Source organism: Astatotilapia calliptera, chromosome 19, assembly GCF_964374335.1.
Source record: "Astatotilapia calliptera chromosome 19, fAstCal68.1, whole genome shotgun sequence".
Classification (NCBI taxonomy): Eukaryota; Metazoa; Chordata; class Actinopteri; order Cichliformes; family Cichlidae; genus Astatotilapia; species Astatotilapia calliptera.
The window spans coordinates 25999308-26025926 of NC_137440.1; the positions used below are offsets into that span (position 1 = coordinate 25999308).

The window sequence follows — 26619 nt, forward strand, 5'->3', positions numbered from 1 at the left end:
CAAGCACATCACCACATATAGTTAGTGTTGTTTGATCAGTTTATTGGACATGCTGCACTGACTCTAATACCTTGGACCAGATTGTTTGTATTTCATTGCAACACAGTGGCGACAAAGTAAAGCCAGGAGGTTATGATGCAGCTGTTTAAGCACCCACTGTAGGGACTTTCTTCCTTTTTTTTTTGTTATACAAAAACACAAGTGGGTGAGCAACAAGCGAACAAATCGAATGGCTGCCAAGGTCATGGCTCAGACATAGTTTGGTGCCTCTTAACCAACAGCTGTTAAAATTGCACCAGTTGTGGTTTATTTTCACACAAATCAGATCTAAGTTGAGGTAGCTGGTTGCATGCGTGCATTTCATCGATCAAGTATTTTAATCTTCAAAGGACATGTTGAAAGGTTCTCCCAAGGACAGGACAATGAAAAGTCTCTATTGATTACCAGAGCATTGATCAATCAGTCCCAGACGGATAACAAGATGTACAAGTCTTGAGTAACAATAGGCATGTTGTAGGATATGAACTGCAAGTTTGATCTTTATTTCATATTTTAGCATCCCAGAGTGGAGCCCACACATGAAATCCACAATCATCCTGATTCGTAGGTTGGTCTTGGCAAGTGTACTGCCTCTGCTGCACACAAACCCTGTGCATGAAGCACTCAACCCACGTATGACTTTTCAAATCAGCTGACTACTCCATAGATTAGGAGACCCATACACGTCATTACCGAGACCTGGAATCACACCAGGCCTCATACAGTCTGAATGACAAGCGGGGCTGAAGTTTTGACACAACATGTATGTCCTTGTGCAATATAAAGGATTTCTTTGTTCTTTCGCCAATGAAAAAGTTAATGCAACCACAGCGATGAGAACAGCTGAGCAACTTAATGGCTGAAAGTGCTCCACATCTAAAGACTCTGGAGACAGTCATTATGTTGTTCTATGCTTACAACTTATGTTGCTAGGGGGTAAAAATTTAATTATGAAAGCATTTCTTTACTGGAGGTTGTATGGCTCTCCTAATAATGACATATCTTATTTGGAAGATGAAAAAATATGTTATTGATATCCCTTTGTAGGAATTATAATGGTATCCAGGCTTCTAATAGCTTCCCTCCAAGCCTCAGCCACTATAGGCTGTATAGACACCTGTATTCTTATTTCCATCAGGATACTACATATCCATGCATACACAAAAATCTGATTGTAAACAATATCTTAGGTGAAATTATCGCTGTGTCTGATGTTTGTTCTTTGGGCTTAAAATGAAGCCATTCCACTGCATGAACCTTTGACACACATGAATGGTGTGGTATGACAGTTATGAACTTACTTATGGCAGTGTCAGGCTATTAAGGAACAAAGAATGAGAGACTAAGATTAAATCTGGAAAATGTTGCTGTTAGTTTGGGGGAAGGAGGAGGTAAATGTGTTCTATTCTGTTGACAACATATTAGAAGCATTATGTGCATTCCTGCGCACTGCGTCTCATTGGCTACAATACCCGTCCGTCATTCCGCTAACGACTCGACTCCGCCCCTGTAGCTCGGATCTGAGGAATGATTGGTTACTCTGTAAAGCAAGATGTCCAATGAGCGTTAAGGAGGGCGGACCCTTTCCGGTGGAACAGGCTCTCGCGCCTACAGTGGTGGAATCGAACGTCCCCGAGCGCACACGGCGTAGAGGAGAGTACAGCGCACGAGTCTGTGGAAGGGAGATAACGGTTTCTTTTTTTTGTCCCCCCTCTCCACTCAAACAACAAGAACAAACCAAACCTGATTTTAGGGGGGTCTCACAGAGTCTTCTGATTATCAGGAGGAGGGAAACGAGGAGCCGCAAGTTTTTTTTTTTCTTTTTTCGTTTTTTTTCTCTTTTCCTTAAAAGAGGATTCTGTGCTTCGCGGTGGTTTGTTCTCCGCTCTCGCCGCAAAGATGATGGTCGGAGAGGTCGAAGTGAAGGAGCGACCGAGGCCGAGTCCCGACTATTTAATGCAATTATTGAACGAGAAGAAGCTCATGACCAGTTTGCCAAATCTCTGCGGCATCTTCACACACCTAGAGAGGCTTCTGGATGAAGGTAAGTGGCCTTCTGGAGAGACACCCTCCTCGTTGGAGAGGTGGGGGAGTGGGTTAAAGCATGACCACGGTGCAGTCCGGTGTCGGCACGGCTTCGCTGGGCATCCCTGCCGCAAATCGTTAGCGAAACCCGGGGATACACTAGCAGAGGGCACCCCGATATTCCAGGCGGTGGCAGGCGTAGTAGTACCAACTTCCAGTGAGAATTGCCCCACAATACAACCCAAGAAACGCACTAGTATCCTACCGGAGCGAGTTTGTTTCTCCCTGAGCTCCGAGTCCACCGGAGTTTTCTGCTGCTCTCTTGACTTTGTGACGACGAGATGAAAACTTTCTCTTACTTGCCTAAGAAATAAAAATCGCATATCACTGTCATGTTGTCAGACGTGTTAACAGGCAAGTTTATAAAAATAAATAAAGATATAAAAATATCTTTATTTATTTCAGGTTATACAAATGTTGTTCTCAGTTTAAAAAAAAAAAAGAACAATCTCTGGGGCCCTGGTTCCACATGTTCCACACAGCAGTTTAGCCGCTCGGGTTAGCAACATTTTCAGCTAGCCTGTCTGGGTGTCTGCTGAACTCTTCAAGAACCAGGCAGTGGCGTTAACTTGGCCACGTATGTAATAAACAGACTGCAATTGCTGTGCTTAACACTGCTATAAACACACGTTGGGGGGTGTTTGGGTTTGCTCGTGTTCCTCTCTTTTTGCCTTACTCCGAGGGTCGTGTTAGTTGTTGCCCAGCGGCCGAGTCTAACAGCACGGCGGAATGTCTCTGCTTGTTGCCCAAACAATGGCCACTGAGTTGCTGCGAGGAGGGGGGGGGGCGGTACTCGGAAGATTATTTCAGCCGTCTAACTTTTTCATTAAACGCGGCACCGCTGTCTTTCTCCCTCTTCTTTTGGCTACTACAACATTTGCCTTAAAACCTAGAAGGGGGCTTGTCTGTATTTCCTTCCCCTGCTGCAGCTGCCGTCGTGTTTTTTCTTTTTTCCCCTCTTTTTTTTTTTTTTTTTTTTTTAAACCAGTCAAGCTTGCCCTACCAAAACTGCGTCGCCCTTTTTTTTGTCAGCGGCGCCGTCCAGGCTGGATTTGGCAGCCAGAATTTGTTTCCTGCGCCCTGTCACTGATTTTGGCACCCCTTGTGGCTTTGATAACCCAGGATTGTTTGCCGTTTATGTTGATAGTATCATTATCATAAGCTGGTCTAAGCGGAAGGTTGGACCTGTGGTTTATGTAACTGAGCTGGGGACACTAGAGAGCGCCACAGCCCCCTGGCAGACTGTCCCCATGCATTTCGTGTGTAGCTTTGGATCGGACATCACGATGAATTTAAAAATAAGACTACCCCGTAAGCTACAGCATGAACGGGCTATTTCTTAAGAGGAAAGAGGACCTGAAAGTAGCGCATGCCTATGAGTTTCGGTAACATGTCTGGATGAGTAGGCTCTGTAGTATGTAGTTGCTAAACCGGTCTGCAAAGATTTTCTGGCCGTCTTGATGGGCGATAAACAAGACAAATGCGGAGCTGTTTACTTATTGCCACTATGAAACTAAAGCTTGCATAACGCTAAACGGATGTACATTGACTTTAAGTTTAAGCCTGGGTGCTGCTTTGGTGCAGTAAATAGTGAAGTCTTCTCATTTGCCTATAGGACATTTTTATAGTGCTTTTTTATTAGTAGAAAATTGCACTTCTTCATCTTTTTTATTTAGTTTGAGGCTTGCTAAAGTCTCTTATGCATGATGTTCTCAGAAAATCTGCAGCTCTGCAATGCACACGTATTTTTTTGTTTTTAATGATTTCGGCCTCCAATTTGATCGTCTCCACACCCCATAAATACTTCACAAAACTGATGAAATATCTTGCACTTTTATTGTAGTCATGTGGGACTGCTGGGTGTGTTGGTGTTTTCATTTGAGGGAGAGTTAGGAAGCAGATGTATTCTCCTATTTTTTTTCCTCTCATCCACACTGTTAACAGCTCAGCCCTGCTGCTTTTGGTAAACTTTTGAGTTAACCCCTCAAAAAGAAAGAACTCCATGCAAATAATGCATTTCTGTCTATTGACTTTTTATACATGGGGCCAACTAAAATGTATCTGTTTGCATCTCAGGAATACTAAAAAGGCTGAGCTGATAAAGGTTCCCAGTTGTGTTCATTAAACGGACTCTTAAGTCAAGGAGGAGTTGGATAAAAATTGCATTTGCTTTCTGCAAGCGACTCGGTGCTCTGGTCTGATGCTTCGTTGCAGCGCCCGTTGTTAAAAAACTTGCAAAACCATCCAGTCCTCTGGTGTTTAAGAAATCACTTGTAACTTCCCAGTCTCGCTCCTCTAAAACGGCACATCTGATGTTTTTGAGGGTTTCCACGGCACCAGCCCAAACTTTACCCTGCTGCTAAAAGTTGCATGTGTGTATCAGATGATGGTAGTGAAGGCCTGTCTGACTGACTGTCTGGCTTCTTCTGTTGTTTGGTTTCATCTCCCTGTGGAGGGGGCCAAAACTCTGATGTGGTATTTGGAGCAGACCTCCTCTCGGTCCCCTCGTCCCCTTGTATATATTGTAAGCAGGCCCCACCACATCTAGTAGAATCAGGCTTGTTTATGTTGCGTTTCATGTGATGTTGGATGTCTGCTCCTCCCGAAGTTCAGAAAAGTAGTGTAGAGTTGTGATTTAAAACAAAAAAAAAAATGGCGGTTGGTAGTTGACATTTGAGTAGTAAAGATAGCATCTCTCTTTCCTTTCTAGTCAGACTGGATAGACTGAGGTCTGACTTGTATTTGACCTAACAAGTTACGCTGTTTTCCCCACGGAGTATGCTACGTGCCTTCGATATCTCAGCCATTTCTTGCACATTGAAGGTGTCCCATGAAGGCAAGTATACTGTGCCAAACAACAAAAAGTTAATGACTGTGCTAATTTGTTGATAAAGCTTTACATTAGTGTTGGACGTTTTTTGTGTATTGTTTAAAACTAATTCTCAGAGGATGGGCTTTGCTTTCTGAGTCTGTTTTGTGGGCTTAAATGTGACTGAACGGCTTAAACGCCTTCCTTTGTCAGATTTAAGTGCTGCTAATGAGAGCAAAAATATAACCAGTTGCAGTTGAATATTTTAAACTCTCCCAATTCCTCCCATCTCTCAGTGCACCCTTCCGACAGCTGCTCATCTCCCCCACCCCACCCTCCCGCCCAGCATTTTGTGCATGTCTACACAGCTGTTTCCATGTGCGCAAGAAAGCCGACACCACCCTCCTATGCGACCACCGCTCCCGCCCTGTTTTAGCAAGCTTGCGTGCACGGACGACCCCGTTACTTTCCCAGCATGCATGTTGTCCCTCAAGGTCACTCTGGCCGATTGACGTGCCCCCCTTTTTGAAATCCCCTTCCGTTGCAGTTGTTCATCTCCCTGAGGTGACACCTGCTGTGGAGTTTTTTTTATTTCTCTTTACGATCTGCCTGCCAACAAGCTGCTTCAAACTGCTATATTTTCTCTTGGTAGAAGGAGACAGACTGTATAACATCTAGAAATGCAGTCCTAGTAGTGAAGTACGGGAAATGTTGAAGGCAAGATTTTTATTAGTTGTTGCCATGAAGTTTGATGAGTGTCTGTGGGTGGGCAAAATAGTCAGATTTCTCAGCAATATATTTATTCTGAGCTCCTGTTATGATGAAATGAAGATGAAGAAATGTAGTCAGATTACTCCACAGATATAAAAATTGGTCAGTTTTGCAAAGACATGTAAAGTTTTTGAAAACTAACAGCAGCTGCACAGCAGAGCTGCTCAGGACTTTAGACAAAGGCATGTTGTAAAATGGGAGCAATGCGATTCACATGTTAGCTTCTGTTTCAATTCCAAAACCACAGTTTAAAAATGGCTAACATTAGTGGTCTTACTTTCATTTTGTGTAACAAGACCGGGCACCAGCAAAGAGAAATTACACAAGCATTAGCTTGGTGGGAATAACATTGTACCCCCTCTCGCTATTTTGTTATTGTTGCCCAGCTGCTCTTAGTGTTTTTCTTTATAATTGCAATATGTAAACATTAGCAGTTGCTAGTGGTGCTGTTTTCTTTGTTTGTTTTGTGCAGGCCTTCAGTTTTATTTTAATAAGCTGTTTTTGAGTCACGATTTGTCTTGAGTGGCGAGTAAACTAATACATTGACGTAGTAAATCATCCATTAGCCTCCAAAATGGAAAATCAGCATTTTGGGCCACAATACCCAGCCTTAGCAATGTGCCTATTTTTGTGGATTGTTGCTATAATAGATTAAATGTGCAATTGTGCGGTGAAGCCACGTGGTGCAATGTGCCACTTGTTCCTAGCTACATCATTTCCCTTTGCATACAGTTTTAGTGTCTGCTTGTTTATTTCTGTGTGTCACGTTTTAACAGGACATTCCTGTGAGAGCTGTCAGCATTCTGGAGGACAAACAGTCTGCTGTCCACTGTGGTGCGTTTGTGGGGAATTGGTCTTCAGGGAACAGCTGTTTTAGTGAACAGATTGTGATAAATGGGTGACTGCTGGAAGTCTGAATTCTGTTCTCTACCTGACGTCCCACATTTCTGTCAGTCTTTCGTGTATAGCAGTCCCCCCTCTCCTCCCCCTGTATTCCTGTGTCTGCCATTGCTGCACTGCCCTCCCACTGTAGCTTGACCCTTGGCGTTCCTCGGCACAGGGCTGGACCTGCAGTAACCTCTGACATGCAATCAATTTAGCAGCTAACAAGATTGAGCACAGCTCACAAAGTGAGATAGTGCTCAGAGCTGTAAGGGAACACAGATAAAGTTGGGGGGTGTTAGGCCAAGGCTGTTGTTGCAAGCAGAAACCTGTTAAATCCCCTAGAGCGGAATCCAATAACTATTTTGATTGCTCAATAAGTATATTATGATTATTGGTTATTCTGCATATGACCCACACAGTGCCTCTTATATAGCTGTCGGCAGGTAAATTACTCTGAAGGGTTTTTTCTGCATATGTTATCTAACAATAAAGAACTACGGTAAACTGATCTTTACTTTGCCTTTCTCGGTGTCTATAGCAGGGATGTTCCTGGTTGTCCCAGCTCCAGATGCTCAGCTAGTCTAAAAGTATTTAACAGTTCTCTAAAACATTTAATTATATTCTTATAGAATAAAATTGTGTTTTAAATGTTGCTGAATTCTGTGGCTCTTTGATCCATGCATCGCATTGCATGCACACAATATTAGATAAGAGCGGCAAGCATTAGCAGCTGCAGTTTTTCTTTCTTCCAAGCTTGCACCCAGACACCTGTACAGTAGCTATATTGCTACTTTTGCGTAGTTAAATACTAGTTTACTGCAGTTGTCATACATCTGGTCATTTTTCTACAGGTACAACAACAGGACCACAATGGTTTCTGTCAGAGAGAGAGAGGGCGAGAAAGAAGCGCCAGCGTCCATTGGGGCCGCAGCTACGGCTAGCAACAGGCAGTGTCGTAACATGATAGTTCCACTAGTTCCCTTGTGTCGTATGTTAACAAAACATGAAATAATCTCAAGCAAGCTCTATTTCAGATACCAGCTAATGAGGGCAGCAATGTTTAACCTTTTAACTTCTTTGTTTTAACTTCTCATATCTACCGATAATCTAGAAATGCTAGGAGTGTACCACTACAGCGTTTCATTGAACCAGTGTTCCTCCAGTTCTCATGTGCTGAGATCAGCACTAAACTTGGTTCACCTTCCAGCATACGTCCCGTGACTTTGAAAACGTGCTCTTGCTGTTATATGTGGGTTTTTTCAGCATATGAATATTGTTTTTGTTTTTTAAAACACTTTCTACCAAGGAAAAAACTCTTTAAACAGCAGTCAAAGGAGCTTGCAAAGAAAAGCGTCTGGACTTCTTTAAGTTGCTTGAAGACGTTTCACCTCTCATCCGAGAAGCTTCTTCCGTTCTAAGGTCAAATGGTGGAGAGTCCCAGATATAAACCTAGTGGGAGTATCCCCCCACAGAGGGACAAAAGGACCCCCTGATGATCCTCTAATCGCCTGAGCCTAGGTGTGAAACTGGGTGTGGGTCCCAATCAGCCAGAGTTTCGGGTGTGTTCATTGTGAAACCTGGCCCCACCTTATCATGCGAATTCCTGAGGTCAGATGGCCCAGGATGTGAGTGGGCGTTAAGGTGTCTGGGAAGGGATCTCAAAACTGGATTATAGATGGCAGAGAGTTGGTGTCGTAAACCCCCGCCTCTGTTCAAAGATGGTTGCTCACAGTGGACATAGATGGCTTCTTTCACTCCTCTTTCAAGCCATCTGTCCTCTCTCTTTAAACAGCATTTTTACCAGAAATATCAGGGAAATAAACAGATCTTTGTTTAGTATAGTAACACAGACTCATTCCCTTAACTACATTTGGCCCAGTTGTGCTTGCTGTACATGTGTTTTCATCCACCCCTTCCCCCTAAAGTCCGATTTTGAGACAGGAGAAACTCTGTATATAATCCAGTAGAGAATCATACCTGATGTACCACAAACAGTTGCATATATACGATTGTGCATGCACATCAGGTAGACACACTAGTGGGCCTTACTCTGGCCCTAATGTGGTTCCTTTACGCGGTCTCTCCTCCCTGGTAATAAATTAGGTGGTGGCACAAGTCTGACAGGGTGATGTGGAGGGTTTGTAGAAGGAAACAGAGTCACAGCATATGCTTGACACTTTCTTCTGTTGTACCTCTGCCTACCCCCACCGCAGCTTCTGGCCCTGGAGCCATCTTGCTCCCCTGGTGCTGCTCTCGCCCCGAGAAAACCACTCCCACCCTGTGGATGCTGTATGATAAAGTCATCCACTGACAGTTCCAGGGTCTTATCTCAGGACTCAATCCCGTGAGTGCTGGGGACTCCTTATCAGCGATTTCTCTGCCTGGCCTCCTGTCTTCGTGCCCTGCCCCAACTGCCTGGCTGACTATCAGGCTTGTGTCGCCAAGACTAAGTGTCTTTCCTTATGAAGCTGCTGGCTGTTAGGCCACACATGGCTGCAGGCAGTTTTATCTCTCTTTATTTTTCCCTAAAAGCAGAGCCATTGCATCAGAATGAGCAATAAGAGAGTAAGGTAACCAGATGGACCGGAAATCTTCCTGGAAAATCGTGGTTCTTGTTAAAGTGGGAGTCATACTTGTTTCTGTGTTTCATTAGATGATGACAAGCAGGATTAAAGCGGAAGATGAACTGAGGGATGTCGTAATCTTACAACAGCTTCCTGACACAGACTTGTTCAGTAAATTGGGTTACTTGTTCCCGTCTCTAAAACTAGAGCTCCACCATTGCATTTGACCCAAGTTTTGTCAGCTTTTACAATCTGTCTTAAATTTTTGTGTCTGATGGAATAACATATCCAGGAAGTCATGCCTGCTTCAGACAGGAAAGTGCTATAAAGAGGGGGACTCAGTGGTTTGTTTTCCTTCAGACAGGCACGGGGAGGGAGGGGGAGCTGTTTTCTTGCTGTGGTGACAAGCTCTGTTTTTGTTTTGTTTTTGTTTCCAGACCCACAGAGGTGAGCCTGTCTGTTTATTTTATTTTTATTACTTATTTTAGATTACACAATGAATCACCTTTTATCTGGTTCCTCCGTTGCACATTTATATAAATACGCAACTTGCGCTATATTTCTCAGTTACAGAAGTATGGGCCCCACCCTGCTACATTCTTTGCATGCCTCAAACAGCTCTCCCACTGGCCTCACTCACAGAAGTCCACCTCATTTTCTCTCTTTTTCCCCTTTCCACTCTGTTTTTAAAGTCTGAACTGTCCCAACACATACACTGGTTATAATTGACCAGCACCATATCCTGTTTTCGTCCCCTATTTTTATCATAAAAGGAGATGAGGGGGAAAAAAAAGAAGAGCTGAATGCTCACTCTGTTCCCGTCTCACTCGCCCACCGATCTGCATTCATTTTCTTTCTCCTTTCAGAGGAGGAATGGCAAAGCGAACGTTGGCAGCCAGCTCAGGAATTTCACCGGAGCACAGTCAGAACACTTAACCTCCAGCCTGGTGTTTGTTTTCCCCACACTTGCTCTCATAGAGTGTTTTAGCTCGGCTTAATGCGAATGCCACCGTGACACGTAGGAATTACTCCTTTGCTTTAAATGCCTGGAAATGCTCGATGAATAATTTTGTCTTTGACTCTGTGAAATTTTTTTTCCCTAACAGCCAGCAACAGGAAACTTGATTCAACTCCTGTGGAAATATCAAAGTGCAGAAACGTTCTTTCTTACCCCCCCCCCCCCCCTTTTTTTTTATTTTTTTATTTTTTAGCTTTGTAACGTTTCTATACTCTCATATAACCCCCGTTTGCCCAAAGCGTCCTCTGGCCCTTTCCTATTCATAACACCCAGCGTTAAATCAGTCTGCCTGTGGTTTTCAGCCTTTGCAGGGGTTTCTAACTAGTCGCAGGCTGATGAATCTGAGATGAATAATTTAACTGTTCCTCAGCAGCCCTTGTTGTTTCTGTGAAGCTTGGCAAGAGCAGGCAGTGCTGCCATAACCTCCTGTAGGGGCCAAAGAAAGTGAAGTAGGAGGAGGCAGTGAGATCACTACTGAGCATTTTGCCACCGTGCTTTCAACACGTTTTCCGTCCTTGCATTTCAAAAGCCATACTCTACTATTCACAGTACTGTTGCTTGTTAGTTGTGTCATTGTGCAACGTGCTGTAAAAATTTCACTGTAAATTGCATAATTTTGCAAAATGATGCCTTTAGCCTGTATACTGCGCCATTTGCTTCAATGCCAACTTTTAATCTGGCATCTGCACTGCTGCCTTAAAGCTGCAGTTTTTATATATTGTTATTATGAGTTATTATGGTTTTTGTATTTTTCACCTGTTTCTTATATTTTAATTTCAAACGTGTCATTGTCTTAAAGACATTTCTAAACAAGCTTTCTGGCGTCCAGTTTGATAAGGCAGAGATTGAGATGTCGTTTGATGTGTCCTTCACAGACTTTTTCTGGTTTGGGAGCTCTAATTACACAATGATGCAGAATTTTGCGAGTCGTGTTTTGTTTGTATTTTTACCCAGGGCAGTCGGCTTTTCATCTTGAATGCAGTCGATCTCTTGTAAAGACGCTTGCTGCATTGTTCTTTAGATGTTGTTGTCCCTTTAGATTTCTCCGGTCCTGCTTTGAACAGAATTGACAGTTCTGAGAAAAAAAAACAAACTGGTGCCAGAAATAATGTCAGCATTGTTCCAAACAATTGTAAATATAATAAATATTTTCAGGATGTTGTTTGAAGTCCCAAACCCCCACAAAAAAGTTGAGTTCATCTTGTAGAAATCTCCTCAATGTTAAGTAGGGCTGCACGATTTTGCATAAAATGAGAATCACGATTTTTTTGGTTTAGAATTGAGATCACGATTCTCTCACGATTTTCTTTTCCAGTATAAATATTTATTGCACTTATTAACTGCACATCAACTTCCTAACAGTTGAGACTGAACATAAAAACAATAAATAAACATAAAAACAACAAATTTCTCACGTTTTGTTGTTGCCGCAAAATGTTGTACTGCTTGAAATTCCGTCTCCACCGTTGCTCGACACTGCATGTATAGAGCAGGTAGTGCAACAATAGAAAAATAGTTGCAGGACGGCACTGTGTAGCGTTTGTCTAGGGTGTTGATCATTTTCCTAAATCCCTCGTTTTGCACAGTGTCGATGGGAGCCATATCTTTGGTCAGGTGATAAGTGATAGCCTCCGTAATTTCTTTGTGCCTGCGGGAGTTCGACAGGTATAGGGAAGCGCTGTATAAGGTTCCCGTTATTGATGTTTGGGTGGTTGACTGGGACGGATTTTCTCCTGTCACTTTCTCGTCATCCCTGATGTGCTCTCCGTTGTTTTTTCCCTGCTAATTTTAGCATCACACGGCACAGCTTCTGTATCACGTGGTATAAGGCTCCGCCCTTGTCATTTGTTGAGCAGGAAGAGTGAGCGCTTGTTTTCATGCAGAGTACGTCCCGGATCAAAATGCGGTACAATCGTCGTCTTTTTTTCTTTTTCTTTTTTTTTTTAAATCGTTGTCATTTGGAAATGAGATCGCACATAAGTATGAATCGAGATCGCGGTTTTCTAACGATTAATCGTGCAGCCCTAATGTTAAGGATTTCACATGCATGCAGACTTCTCTTAAATGCTTATATACTGGGTAAAAGCTTCGATATTGTGTTATATGAGTACTAAATTACTTTCGTTTTTAATCAAGAGAGGCCTTTGACATATTTAACTTTTACCAGTTATAAAGATAGTTTCAAAGACTGTGAAACTGGTTTTGTCACACATGTCAGCAGAGTGAAGGAGGATGTCCTCTATCAAATCATGCAGGAAGGCTTTTTTTATGTATTTATTTTAGGCGTAGATCAGCAGTCCCCAACCTTTTTTGCGCCACGGACCGGTTTATGCCCGACAATATTTTCAGGGACCGGCCTTTAAGGTGTTGCGGATAAATACAACAAAATAAAACTAGTACCGGTACCGAAAAAAAAGAAGATTTATTCATAACACACATGAAAAGACCCAGGAAAACAGAGTTAACGATAAAAACGATAACAAAATAATGCTAAAAACCCTGAAAACCATACATTTCACACCTGAGCCTCAACTCTCGCGGCCCGGTACCAAACGACTCACGGACCAGTACCGGTCCGAGGCCCGGGGGTTGGGGGACCGCTGGCGTAGATGACATAGGCATATGAACTCTCTTAGTTTACAAGCTAAGATGCTGGTAAAGGAGCATCATTTTTTTAGCAGATATTCAAGTTTAAAGTGTTTCTATTACTAATACCAGGCAACATTTGTCCCTCTTATCTAATAAAACAGCACGTTACCAGTAGCAGACCTGTAACATGTGGTGGGGAAAAGATTTTTATGTGGCATGAGATGGTCTTAATTTTTAGACAGGTTAGAGATTTGGGATCAGGCGCATAAACAGATGTTGTTTATTGTATTTAAATGCACATTTTACAACTTCCTACGAGGATAAATAAAAGCTAAAAATTGCTTTAATGCCCCTGAGTGATAGTCTTACAGTTTTAATGTCATCACAGTGTTACAGTGGTTTAAAAGTGTTACTTCAGCTTCTGTTCTTTCTGCTAATTATCTCTGAGTTTTTCTATTTATTCATCCATAAACGGCTCATGTCTTTGGCAGCCATGTTTCTTGTGAGACTCGCGTGTTGAATTTTGTTAGCTTGAACCAATCCAAGTGTGGTATGTTGTCTCAATATGTGGGTCGGGGAGACGAGGGATAAAAATGCTGTGCAGCCATACATTAAGTGGGACACCTGGTCACACTAATTGCAGGTAGCAGTCCCTGTACTGTCCTTGTTGTTGGTGTTCTCATTCGTGTTTGTAGTGATGGAGTTATGTTGTCTTGGATAGAGGTGCACACATTTCTTTTACAAACAGCAGTCTTTTTTTTTTGTCCTCTGTAGATTTTTATGTCATTGTTCCTTCAACCTGTACAGCAGTGGTTCAGTTGATTGAACAGGGTTTACTCTGACTCAGTGACACAGTCACACATAGTAACTGTCTGGCCCAACTCCAATTACATGTGTTGCACAGTTGTATTTTACAGTGGCTGTCTGCCCTGCAGTCTTCTGCTGTAATACAAAACATGGTTTGCTTAGCATAATTTATGCCCATGTGCAGCACATGCAGCCCACGGTGACAGGAGCAGCTCATGAACTAAGTTCTGTGACAGAAAGTGAACCAGTTTTGAGCCTGTTGTGTTCGTTTAGTGTTTGTTGCTGCTTGTCTGTTTGTAGCGAGGCTTAAGTCTGCCTATCCTTATCAGTGCATGGGTTGGGAGGAGATTACACAGCAGAAACAATAGGTGTTTTCATATGATTAGGCTTTAATTGGCGAAACAAAGAGTCCCTGTCACACTTTGTGCAACATGGGAAAGACTGGCATAAAAAACATGGATAACTGGCAGGAAAGAATGTGTCGTCTATATGAAAGGGTTAGGGCATGAGCTTGTCCCCACTCAGTTAATTTATTGTGTTCGCTGAAAGCAAAAAAGGCGAGTTAGGCTTCCGAGAGCAATGGGAGGATGGTGAATGTGATAAAGAACAGTGGGGGGAGACAGAGGATTCCTATGTGCTGTGAATGAGGTCATCTGGTTGGTTATGAAGAAGGTCACTGACCCCTCCCTCAGCTCCACACGCCACCCCTCTGTCTCCCCATTCCTCCTCTCAGCAAATGATGCACAATGGCTTTTTGTGCTCTAATGGGCCAGACTCACACACTGGGTCATTCCTACCGGTTCACATAGCAGCATGCACACAAGTGCTATCTGTCAAAAAAGCCCAGAGGATTGCAGTTAATTTTTTACACTCTGTATTTACCACTTGGTTAATAATGTGACCTGGATGTACCACTTTATAAAGCTGCTGCATACTGCTGGTGGTATTCCTGACACAATATCATACATTATATAGGTGAGCAGAAAAAAAGACCACCATGGCAGATCAAAGAGTTTATAGTCTATTAATGTCAATTTGTATGTATAAGGCAATTGATATTATGTAACCAATTCTACTGAACTATGAGTTCTGTAATTTGTAACACAAACTATTTGTACCACCAAAAACTGCACATTTGCTAAATTTCACCACCTACATAATGCTAGTTAGCCAAGTGGCAGTCTGAGACTCTGTTGCTACATTCAGAAGCGATAAAGACAGATGGAAGATGAAAAATATAACAGGAAGGAGTTGGGTCAGCTCTTTGTAAGGTTTTCAGTCTCAAAATGAGACTCGTCTTGTCTCATTCCTGGACAGGCTCCCTCCATGCTTAAAGTTCACTGCAGGCGGGGTACAGACAGCTCCAGATGAGGCCAGCATAATGAACATGTTACTCTAGGTTAATAAATGCGCTTCCTGCATTGAAAAACAAACTTGGTACCCACCCTTCCACCAAAGGAAAATCACCAGAACTGTGATTTTTATTTTTTTTATTATTTATTTAAAAAAGAATAAGTAGACAGCTGTTTTGATTTAAGTGTAGTTTAATTTGGATAAGATTAAAATGCTTTATTTTATTTTGTCAAATGGCCAGAAATAACAGGAAACAATACAGGCTTCTGCTAAGTAAGTTAACATGCTTGTTCCCTTAACTATAAGCGGACCAATCGTGCTTATGAGCGTAACCCCAAAGGCTCATTTTGCCAGGAGAAACCCAGCTAGAGGCTAACAGGTGCTTTTTCCTGGCAATACAATCATTTTGTGCTGCAAAGTTTGGAAGAATAAGTCCAAACAGAGTTTGTTTGAAAGCTGCTCTCGGCTGTGGACACATTAATGCTAACGAGCCAGATGTTGACATTGTTTAAAAACAGTGGCAAACAAAAAGTGCCATTACATCTAACAGAAACCATAACAGGTACTCTGTTATGGCCTGACTCTAGTATTTATTTTGTGTTCAAATCTTAGAGGTTAGAAGAGCAGATTTATTAGTTTGGCCACATGCTTTTATTTTATTATCTCTGTTTAATTAATGTTTTATATTCCATACATGCCTGTCAGAAGAATGAGCCTATTAATTAAATAGTATCAATAAATAATAAACTGTGACATACAGTAAAACTGCCACAATAAAACCAAAAAATATAATTTGGTCACTGTTTAATGATTAATGTGGTTTATTGAAGGAGCTTCAAATCTATAAGCACTTTCTCTGTCAAAGTAGTGGTTGAAAAAGGCTTTTAAGTCCTTTTTTCCTGTATTTGTGGCACTTGTGGTTGCTGGACGAGAAAAACGTGTTGTTTAAATAAAAATAAACAACACTGTTTGACAGTATGCTGAAGTACTGCCCGCCCCTTTGCGTCAGTACATCCTGGGTACGAATACAGCCGCTTCTCTCCGGCTGGTGTGTATAGATTTTATTACAGAAGGTGCCAGCATAAGCTCGCTGACATTGAAAATGTTGATTTAAGAGGTTTTTTTTTTTTTGATTACCAGCATTGTGTTGAGATATATATATATATATATATATATATATATATATATATATATATATATATATATATATATATATATATATATATATATATATATATATATATATATATATATATATATATATATATATATAAAAATAAATAAAAATATTTTTTTTTCTCTTTTTAGTTGCCTTTTTAGTTGCCTTCCTTCCAAGGGAAGAAAAGATTTATTGCAGCTGGGGATGGAAGGTGTGTAGACCCAGCAGGAGAGACAGGTGTGGCCATGAGCAGGGTGCCAAGGTGCCAGCTGCTGTTGACACCTTAAGGTGAAGAATAGTCTGCTAGGAGATGGACTTGTCTCTCTCTGTGTCCCCTTTAATCCCCTCTCTTCAGCTCCCTGCTCTGCTTTCCTGGAGAGTATTTGTCTGACACTACTTTAGGCTGTTTGTGATGGGAGTTCTTCCTGAAACCTTATTTTTATTGAGCGTCTGACACTCTGAATGAACCAGACCTTGGTTCTGTCTCCTCCTCCCTCATCACCATTTGAAATCTTGCTCTGTCTGCATCTCTAAAATGCACATACACATAGTTTTTTTTCCTTATTTCCCCCTCCCATTTCTTCCTTTCTGCCTCAAACATGTACATGCATCCGTCTCATCTATTTGTGTTACGTTGCCTTCCATTTTGATAACGTGTTGCTCGGCAAAAGCAACGTTTTCATTGTTGGGGAAAAATCGGTATCTGTTCTCCCCAGGGAGTGACTCATTTTTCCTAGTTTTGTCTTTTCACCTATTTATTTTATCAGGCTGACTCTACAGCTTCCCATCATTGTTTTTTTTCCCCTCTGCCTTTTGTTCTCCCCTCTCATCTCCTGTTTCTCCAGATTTTTTATTTTATTTTCTTCTCCCACTCTCTGCTTCCATTTGTTTTCACTTCTCCAGCCTCCCTCTGTACTCGCATGTGTGGCAAAAATCCAGCCTTGGGGCTACATTGCCTCTTTCATGTGAGGACCAGTGGTGACATTAAAGGCCTGTAACGTTGTCTGTCGGTTTGCATCAGCCCAGCTCTAACTGTCTGCGCCCAGGACCCAAGCGTGCACTCAGCTTTCCACTCACTCACTGCCAAGCTCAATCGTCGTTTGGTAGGAAACAACATGCCTGCGTCCGCTGGCTGTAATTGTGCACATGTACATTGCACTTGCAGATTTGTTAAGCCCACCCCACCCCACATCCAAGCACTTTGAGGCAGATCAGTGTTTAAAGGCTTAAACATTGTGGAAGCTTGGTTAATGACAGTTGAGTCAGCGACAGCGCTTCCCACTTTTTTTTTTCTTCTTCTTCATATTCCTCTCCTCCCTTTTTGACACTCTGACCTAGTTGTTGTAGCTCTTCAAAATCTTAAAATCCTTCTGTTTAAATACTCTGAAAGGTACATGACTTGGCAGACAAAACAGATCAAATGGCTGATCTGTGGGGCAGCCAGACCAAACAGATGCATAGCTAAAGTGCAGTTTTTCTTATGATCTACAGATAGAAGAGAGGGTAGGTGAGGGGGAGCCCTTTCCTTTTTTGAAATTTATTTTTTGTTGTTGTGTGTCCTTCAAGATAAGCAATCTGGAAGTACATCCCATAGCAGGAGAGTTTTTAAGTGTGTCTGCATCGTGCCAGGCCTGTTTAGTACATACAGCTACTCTATAAAGAACAGTCCGAGTTATGACTATCTAACACTTACACAATGCGTCCTTGGATACTTAGTCCAGAATAATTCCTGTTCTGGCAGAGGACCATGCATATCTATACAGATATTTAACACATTTGTTTTTGTATGCCTAATTTGTTTCGAACAAGTGTAGGCGTTTAAAGTGGTAAGATTTAAATACTGGAGGAAAAAAAGGGCCCATCAGACTGCAAAGCTGATGAAGAGCCGGCACAAAGACACAATAGCAGCTGGGATGTCTGTGTGTTGTCACACCCAGGGACAGCGACTGAGTGGCTGTTGGACTGGAACTTAAGATGGTAGCTACAAGCCCCAGCAGGCCCAGCGCCTGGGGATAAAAGAAGCTGACATACAGACACACAACATGCATATAATCTGTGATGTAACCTGTTTGTCTTCCTGTATGTATAACTCATATCCTTCTCAAGCTTTTTCTGCACATAGACTATAGGCACGCACCTTACTTAATTTCAGCGTTAGATTGAAATGCTTCATTAAAGCTTGTATTGCTATAATGGCAGGTGAATATAGCTGTCATAGCAGGGTGACTACTAATGTGCATTGGCACAAATTTGAGTTTAGTAAAAAATGTGGAGTGCAGGAAAGAGCAGGGCAAAGCGCCAGCCTTACAGATCATTTGTTAACTTATGGATTGACTAAATGTTTCAGTGGTTTCTGTTATTTGTGGTACACAATACATGCGTAGTCTTCCTGTCTTGTTGTATACTGTCTGACACTCATTAGAGAGGAGGTAAGGGAAGTTAATTGTCATTTTTAAAGCTTAACGTTCTCATTTGGTGGATTAAAAGGCGTTTAAAATACGTGCTCAAACGTCTGTATTGCTTATATGAAAGAGCAGACTACATTTGTTATGGTTGCACTTACCTATTGAACCAGTAACTGGTTATGACAAGATCCATAAAGCCAGGAGTTATTGCACTGCTTTTTAATTTAATTGCATCATATTTTATTTTGTATTTTCCTCGTAATATTTATTGTAAATATTTTATGTCGGCTTCATCTTTTGAGCCAGATCAAAAGATAAAGCTGACTTGCTTGCCTTGCTTTAAGAAAGTGTTGAGGTTGAGTTTGCTCTGTGGACACCTGAAGAGACCCTTAACTCCCCCCCCCCCCCCCCCCCCCCCCCCCATATTGTTCCATGGAAATGGATATGAATAAAACATACTTAGTCTTCCATCTTTTATTCAAAATTATGAGGAAAATGTGTCTATTTCTGTACTTATTTCAATAAGGGTCCTATAACACTGGATATTTGGAGACATCCGGTTTCTGAAATCATGACCAGGTTACTCAGAAATTCACCAGCCAACCCTCTCACCCCACAGAGGGAAACACACACCTACATGCATTGAGAAGGGTCATCATCGTCTATAATGGCATCCATTTTGCCGACTCTGTAATATAAGCTCGGTGCATACCACTTTTGCCGTGGGATGCAGTTTGCTACAAATAAAATCATTTCCACATGAAAGTGCAGATAATGTTTAAATGTTTTTTGAATAACCAGGTTGTGATTTTAGGAAACAGACTTTATTTTTACTTTTAATGAAAGAAAACTGTTCCTACACTAAGTTCCTATATGAAACCGCTTACTAGGCGAATTTAGTATTTTTGAGTTATGATTTCTTAAAATAGAGACTTCTGCTCAGTTTTTTTCGTCTATATTCTTCTGGTATTTTGAGATAAAAATCACTACAGGCAAATGGAAAATGTGCCAATGTGATTTAGAAGTGAAATTCCCCTTTTTAAATAAACATTTTTGTTTCTGTTTGACATTCTCAGTGCCGCACTTCTTGCAAGCTTCTGCTCCCATCTGTTCTTTGCCAAAAATCAGAAGTCTCAGTTGATGTTAGGCTTTGCCCAAGGTTTACAGTTAAAATGTGCATCTGTCTGAGACTCTCTCTGTGCCGTCACTTGGCAGCGTTTACGTGATGGAATGATCTTTGAATATGCCAATCTTCCACTGCACGACCTTCAGGTAAACCAGCTTTTTGTCGGCTTCCTGTGGGTTCTGATCGGTTTGTAGGAAAGAGTTGAAGCATGGGTAAATTGTATAGTCAGGGGAAAAACATCTGAGGAAGAGATCGGTTCACAAAGACGACGTAGGGGGTATTACAAATTATCCAAATAATCCTCCCTTCCATCCTCGCCATTGGTTGTGTGCACTGTGGTCTCCTTAGTTACAGGGGTGGGGACAGGAAGCACAGCGCATGTTATCTCCTCCAGTCACATTGACAGTCGGAGCCTTTCCTTCCCCTCACTTCCTCTTCTGACAGCTGGACCTTTCCTTGAATTGTTGCGTGACAAAAGGGGGCAGCTGTGTGCACACACAGCAAAAATATATTATGAAATGAACGGCGGCTCACCATCTAAGTGGTTGTGTATTTTTAAGCTCAAAGTTATTCTGCCAGACACTGGGTTGCGTCTTTGAGGCATAGCGTTGTATCTGGCCACTGACAGGAAATGATACTTTTCTTGAACTCCCCGCCCCTTCCAGGTTGTGGAAAGAGGAAAAGGATACCTCCTTTTTTCACCGTCCAGAAGGCGAGCGTCAACACAAAACGGGCCAAGACACACACACACACACACACACACACAGACACACACACACACACACACACACACACACACACACACACACACACACACCACATCAGCAAGCTTCCTGACTCTTCATCCTGTTATTCTTCCCATTCCTTATCTCATGCTCTCACATCTTGTGGAGCTCAAAGAATGCATCCTGTGCTTCACTTTACATAGCATCCTCTGCATTGTTGTGAGGTGTGTGTGTGTGTGTGTGTGTGTGTCTGTCTCAAATGTAAGTCCTGATTTGTAAGCATAATGCCTGGGGCGTTGGCGGATGAAATGCCTGTTTGCGTCTACATTGACTGAAACATTAAAAGTTGAGTTAAATGGGCAACAAGCAAAGTAAGAGAAGGGTTCTTGTGTGTCACCGCACAGCACAGTCAATCTTTTGTCTGCCAGGTGGAGAAATGAGTTCCCGCAGGATGCAGAAGAACAATCTAGTTTTTCTGTGTGCTTGGGTTAATACTAATTAACCCACAAGTTTTAACAGTTCCCATCATAACTAAGCATAGTTTGTAGGGTCTATGTAAGGGAAGCAGATGCGCTTTCTCCTTGTGCTGCTGCTTTTTTGGGGACAAAGTATTTCCTCTCAAATTTGTGAAACCATTTTCAGCTCATGAGGCTTCTCTCTTAAAGCCAGCCTGTTAAATGACTTTTGCTTTGGCTTCCAATTTAACGCTACATATCGTTCCCTCTTTAGATGGCAAAAGCAGCAGTAAAATAGCCTTTGCCTGGTATTTTAGAAGCAGTCTGAGTCTGCATTTGTGTGCATTAGGTTGTCTTTTTTTCTCTTTTTTTTTTCTAGCTGAGCTAGCATGTTGGGCTACTTTTAAAGGTTAACTGAGGAGAGTATTAGCACCAAACTTTGTTTTTTTTTTTTTTTTCAAAACTGCTGAATAATTAGCAATGAGAAAGAGGTTTAAGCTTTCTGTTAAGTACCGTGCTCTCCGGTGCTTCCTGTAAGGGAATTGTATCTGTGTGAGTGTGTGAAGGAAAGTAAACAGTTTCCACAGCTTTCCACCTTGCTCACTCCCCTTGGGGTGCCTCCCTGAAGTGTAAATGTGTGAGTGCGATTGCACTTATACGTTTCGACCGATCAGAAGTCCCGCCACGCAGGGAGTAATGAACTTTGGCCCCTCGCGGGCAGCTATTAAGAGTAAACCATTATGGTTCGGTATTGAGCTGCCCTCCCCTGCCTCACTCTGTATGGTAGACCCCACGGAGTGCACAAAACTGGCACACCTCTGGCTCATTGAGCTGCCAGCTTGCCCCCCACCAACAGACAGCCCCATAAAGCAGTTCCACATCATCAAATGTGATGATCCCCTTTTCTAATTTTAGACTGAAGTCCTAATAGCTCTGCAGATACTGTGTGAAACAGTAATTTCAGCCTTGAGCTGAGGGAAGTGAGGAGGATAGGGCTTTGCAGTGTCTCATCTGGGAAACATGTAAATTATTCACCTTGTTATTTTGGCCACATATGATTGATTGGATATCAGACATCTTTTCTTTTTTTTCTTTTTTCTTTTTTTCAAATTTGTCATTAAATAATGATTTTATTTCATTATTACGCTACGGTATGCTATCATTTCTGTTTGCGTGTTTCCCCCCAAAAAACTACCACATATGGTGCCTGTTTGGGCTATTTTGTTTAGAATTGGGTTCTAAATGTGCTCACTATTTATTTGATTTACACTGAATCATTACTGTAGGTTAATCAAACCTTTAAATTATCTGAATACTGCTACAAAAAAAATGTCCATCATGCCACTCTTGTATTAATCTATGCGCTGACTGAAGCATATTTGTAGTAATGGATGTGAAAGTTTGCTAATACTATTCTTAAGTATTTTATTTATTGGTTTTATTGTTTTATTTATATTTTGATATTGTTAGGGATGATGCACTGATTGGGGACCATTTTTAATTTCGTTGTACCTGTAACAATGACACTAAAGACATTCTGATTCTGATTCTATCCCAGTTGTTGTTATATTTGTCATATGACTTTCTTCTTTGGACACTTTGTTTGCATGTAACACAACTGAAAATGTCATTTTGGTGCAGATGAAAGGCGGTCCTGATGTGAGGACAGGAGTTTTGGAGACATATTCCTCTTTTTACCATAAATTTGGTACTTTGTTTTAAAATGTAGTGCCATATGTAAACAAATATGGCAGGTTTTAAAAAGAAAATGTTGTGGAATGGCAAAAGATGGCAAATAAATTTTCTGCTTGTCTTATTTATTTATTTATTTTTACATTTTTTTTCTTCCAGACCATCCCAAAGGCATTAACCTTGAATGTCTTTGCAGCTTAATAGCTTTAGTAATCACCTTTTAGTAATAATCCTGTTCTTTTTTTATTTGAGATATGTACTAAAACAAAAGGTGCCAGCTGTGAGATCACAAAAGGATATTTGTCTTAACTTTTTCAGGGGTATCTGCACCCGTTCAGCTTTCACTGCTGATGGGAGTTATCAAGTGACAGCAGTCACTCTAATCAAATGGCCTCTTTTGTTTTACAAGGGCTGTTTGCTGCTGTGAGACGGTAAAGACATTTTGTTGATTTGTTAGACAACCCCGAGTCTTTCAAAGTTCACGCACAGAACTATGTGCACGCTGCTAATGTGGTGCTTTTTTTTGACTGTTCACAGCACTTTGCAAGAAAAGAAAATGTCACTGAAATTAAAGTGATGATGCTTTTTAAAAATGAGATGGATAGTTTTTTTTATTCGTCTTCGAAATGCTGTAAACAGGAAAAAAAAAAATCTAAATCTGATGATTATTGGGTCTGCCCAGTGTTTGTTTGTTTTTAAAATAACAGCAAGCATCCTAGGTATACTTGTGCAGTTTTAAACCCCTTGTAGAGCTTTTTTCTGTTTTTTTGTTGTTTTTCTTTTTTTTACTGTTCTCTGGATTTTAGGCTCTCTTTATTTTCTCTCATTATTATACCATCTGTTGTAGAGCTTGTTGTTTATGTATGTGACGATTTTTTTTTTCAAACATTACAGTCATTATCAATCTGTAGAAGGAATTTGTGGCCAGTCAAATGCAGATCTGCAGGCTGTTCCTGCTTCTCTATCGCCTCACCCTTGGCCACACCTTTCCTGTGGATCCTCTCTCCTCTTCTTCACTGTCTGTTTACGCAGTTTAATCACCAAACTAATGTGCAATGACACACATTTTTTACAGCATACCGTCACTGTTTGTGTCAGCAGCCGCAGAAAGCCATACTCAGTCTGGCACTTCTTCCCCCTTCCTGCATGCAGTCACTCTGACAGCCTCAGGAAACCTAGCATTTGCTACAGGTTATGATTAATGGCTTTACTGATTGCTGTTTTTTTTTTTTTTTTTTTGGGCCACGAAGACACCTACACACCCCGCTTTGAGCATATATATTTTCTTAGGTGACTAGAGAAGGCGGTAAACCATGACACCCGACGTCACAGTGTTCTGACGTATTTGTGTGCAGTTTAGTCTGACTTGATGACTTCTGAGATTAGTTTCGCCACCAACTCTGTTTTCTGTGCACATAAATCTTTTGCTTTCTGTTTCAAGCATGCACACATTTGTTGTAATAATCCTAATGCTCAGCTATTAAAAGTAGATGACGTTATATTAACAGGCTCACCTTTGTTACAAACTACAACTTTGCAGCTCAGTTTTCCCCCTGCTCTCAGTCATCATGATAAAATAAATTCACCAGTCAAGAGTCGTGAGACTGTGGAGAACAGCGTAATGTAGAGCAGCTGTGTGTTTCTCTAATCTCTGTTTTTAATCTGTCTTTTTGTCACCAGACTAAATATAAAGCAGTGGCTATTAAGGCAAGCTAGAGGAGAGATGTAGCACCATTTCCTTCTTGTTTCCTGCTGTATTTGTTCAGCAGATATTCTCCGAGGCAGTTTCCCTCCTCCTTCCGTGTGTAGTGTTATTTCTGTGGGTTCACTGTCTCAGGGGAGCCTTGCCTATAAACACACACAGGCTCATTAGCTTGTGCGTGTGTGGGTGTTTTAATGTTCGGCTGGATGTTTGTTTTTATGTGTATCATATGTGCTTATGTGTGCATTTGTGCGCATGATATCAGAGCATTGGTGAGCCCATAGCTTAAATGTTGTGTGAGTTATTATCTACGTGTGTGTGTGTTTTCGGGCAGCTTCTGCTCATTATTGATAATCAGAGAGCAGAACGTGCTGCTTTCAGGGAGTGAGTTGGCTGAGATATAGACGTGTGTGTACAATCGCACAGCATTTATGTTTGCTGCTGTTTCCTAGCTATAGTTTATGTCGCAGACAGAAATTGTTACCGTTGCTGTATGTAAGGTTTTTTTGTCGTTGTTCGTCCATCCCTAATTTGGCTGAAAGTGTAGCTCCACTCTCTCGTGGCTTGCACTTTAACCAAGTGATGGGTAAAAGTGTGTTTGTGAATGTGTTTTCTGTGTTTCTTTTTTCTCTCCCTCTTTCTTTTTTTTTTAAAATTTTTTTATTTTTTTAAACCAGGCACAGGCAGGAAAGAATCCAGAAACCTTGTTATGCCAGTCGTTTATTTAGTGGCCTATCTACTTAAAGACCTGACGCTGGAGCTTTCTACCCAGCCTGCCTCAGGAAAATCCCTGACACACAACATAAATCTCTCCCTCTGGCTGCAAACCGCACCGTCATTTCTGTCTAGAGCCTTTTAGTCCCCCCTCAGCCTGTGGGGGTCAGCGCTTATATCCACATGTCAGGGTTAAGCAACTGTGTAGATAAGTCGCTGTAAAGTAAAATTGAGATATACTGTATTTTTTTTTGTGTGCTACTTAGAATTTGACAGTTGAGATGCATTAGCATTCACAGAGACCTCTTGGCACAAATTTTAAATTTAATGAGTACTCTTCCGAGCCTTTCTCAGTACTCTCGTACAATAAAAAGTTGTTAGTCGCTGCAGTTGCGCAGCCCCCTATTATTGGAGCAACCCGTATGTAAGGGATGGGTGACAAAATCCTTTGGCCTCATTCTGCCCCGAAATGTTCTGTGCCAAAGTTTATATTGTGCTTCAGCTGTCTGGGTTGCTCAGACTAAGTGTATATCTTCCAGCAATAAAATTGTATTGTGCAAAATTGCCTCTCTGTATTGCTGTTGCTGCAGGTCAGCAAAGAGACAAACTGTGAATTTTGTGCTTAAAAGACAAATCTTTGTGCGGTCTGCCGGGGACAAATAACACTGTGCTTTGCTCAATATAGCCACATAACCATTGCAAGAAACACGGCTACGCTGCTAATAGACACACTCGGGTGAAGCTTTCGCAAATGATCGGTGTGTTTGATATAGCCATTTCCAAAGGCACAATACTGGCTTAATTGGCTTGAATAATGTTGATCCACAGTTATCTAAATCCTCTTTGTTCAGTGTTGCTGCTGTTTACTTGGAAACCATAAAGTCACATGAGCCGTGATTACCTTATTCACGGGGACTATCAATGCGCAACAAATGACATTTCAGACATAACATTCGGCACTGATTAATAAAGATTAATACACTAATTAATAATGATTAAATTACATTTGTTCCCCAGAGTAAAGAATTTTATATTTCAAAATGTAAACTTATTTTGGTTACTATGTATATAAGACAGCACTCATTAACAGCGCAGGAATAGACTGTGCATGAACATCAAAGGATTTAGCAGTGTAGGCCTACTGTTAAATCAAAGATATGTAAGTAAAAATAAGACGGAAGCATAGGGAAACTTTTTTTTTTCTCCCCTCCACAAACAGGGAGGGGTAGCGAGAGACAGCTGTGAGTTGACGATAAGACCCAGAAATGCATACGTTTTCATGGCTCAGTCAGCCCCACCAGTGCGCGCTATACTTCTGCTCTCTGCTTTAAAAGAAACCCCCGTCTTTCATATGCTTGGCCTGCCAAACCCCTAAACTGTTGAAGTGGAGTGTCGTCTTGGATAAAGTCGTCTGTGCCGTGAATAAAGGGCAGGAATGCATTAAATGCCCAAATCCTTTCGCTTGCAAGGGGTACCCAGGCTTTGTGATTGCTGAAGTGCGCAGCTTTTAAGTGAAAAGGCTTGTTCCTCGCCCGAGTCTTGTTTCACTCGGCACCGCCACATTTAGGTGTATCTTTGATTGCTGTAGTTTTTTGGATGCGACCGCATTCAGTCTATATTTACCTGAGATCCCAGTCACTCCCCCCTCCCCTGTTTAAAACATGAATTGAGCATTCATGCACGTGCAAGCATGAAGAGGATTATTATTATTTTTAACACTA

At 41.6% G+C, this 26619-nt stretch overlaps 1 protein-coding gene across 8 annotated transcripts in view; it reads left to right on the forward strand.

Moving 5' to 3' along the window:
- Positions 1 to 1649: 1649 nt before the first annotated feature.
- qkia (QKI, KH domain containing, RNA binding a) overlaps positions 1650 to 26619 on the forward strand; it is a 78230-nt gene continuing 53260 nt past the window's right edge. For all 8 annotated transcript variants that reach the window (XM_080294088.1, XM_080294090.1, XM_080294093.1 and 5 more), the window contains exon 1: positions 1650 to 2083. In XM_080294088.1, the coding sequence (XP_080150214.1) occupies positions 1939 to 2083 (145 nt within the window). In that variant the 5' untranslated portion in view covers positions 1650 to 1938. The remainder of the gene's footprint in view (positions 2084 to 26619) is intronic.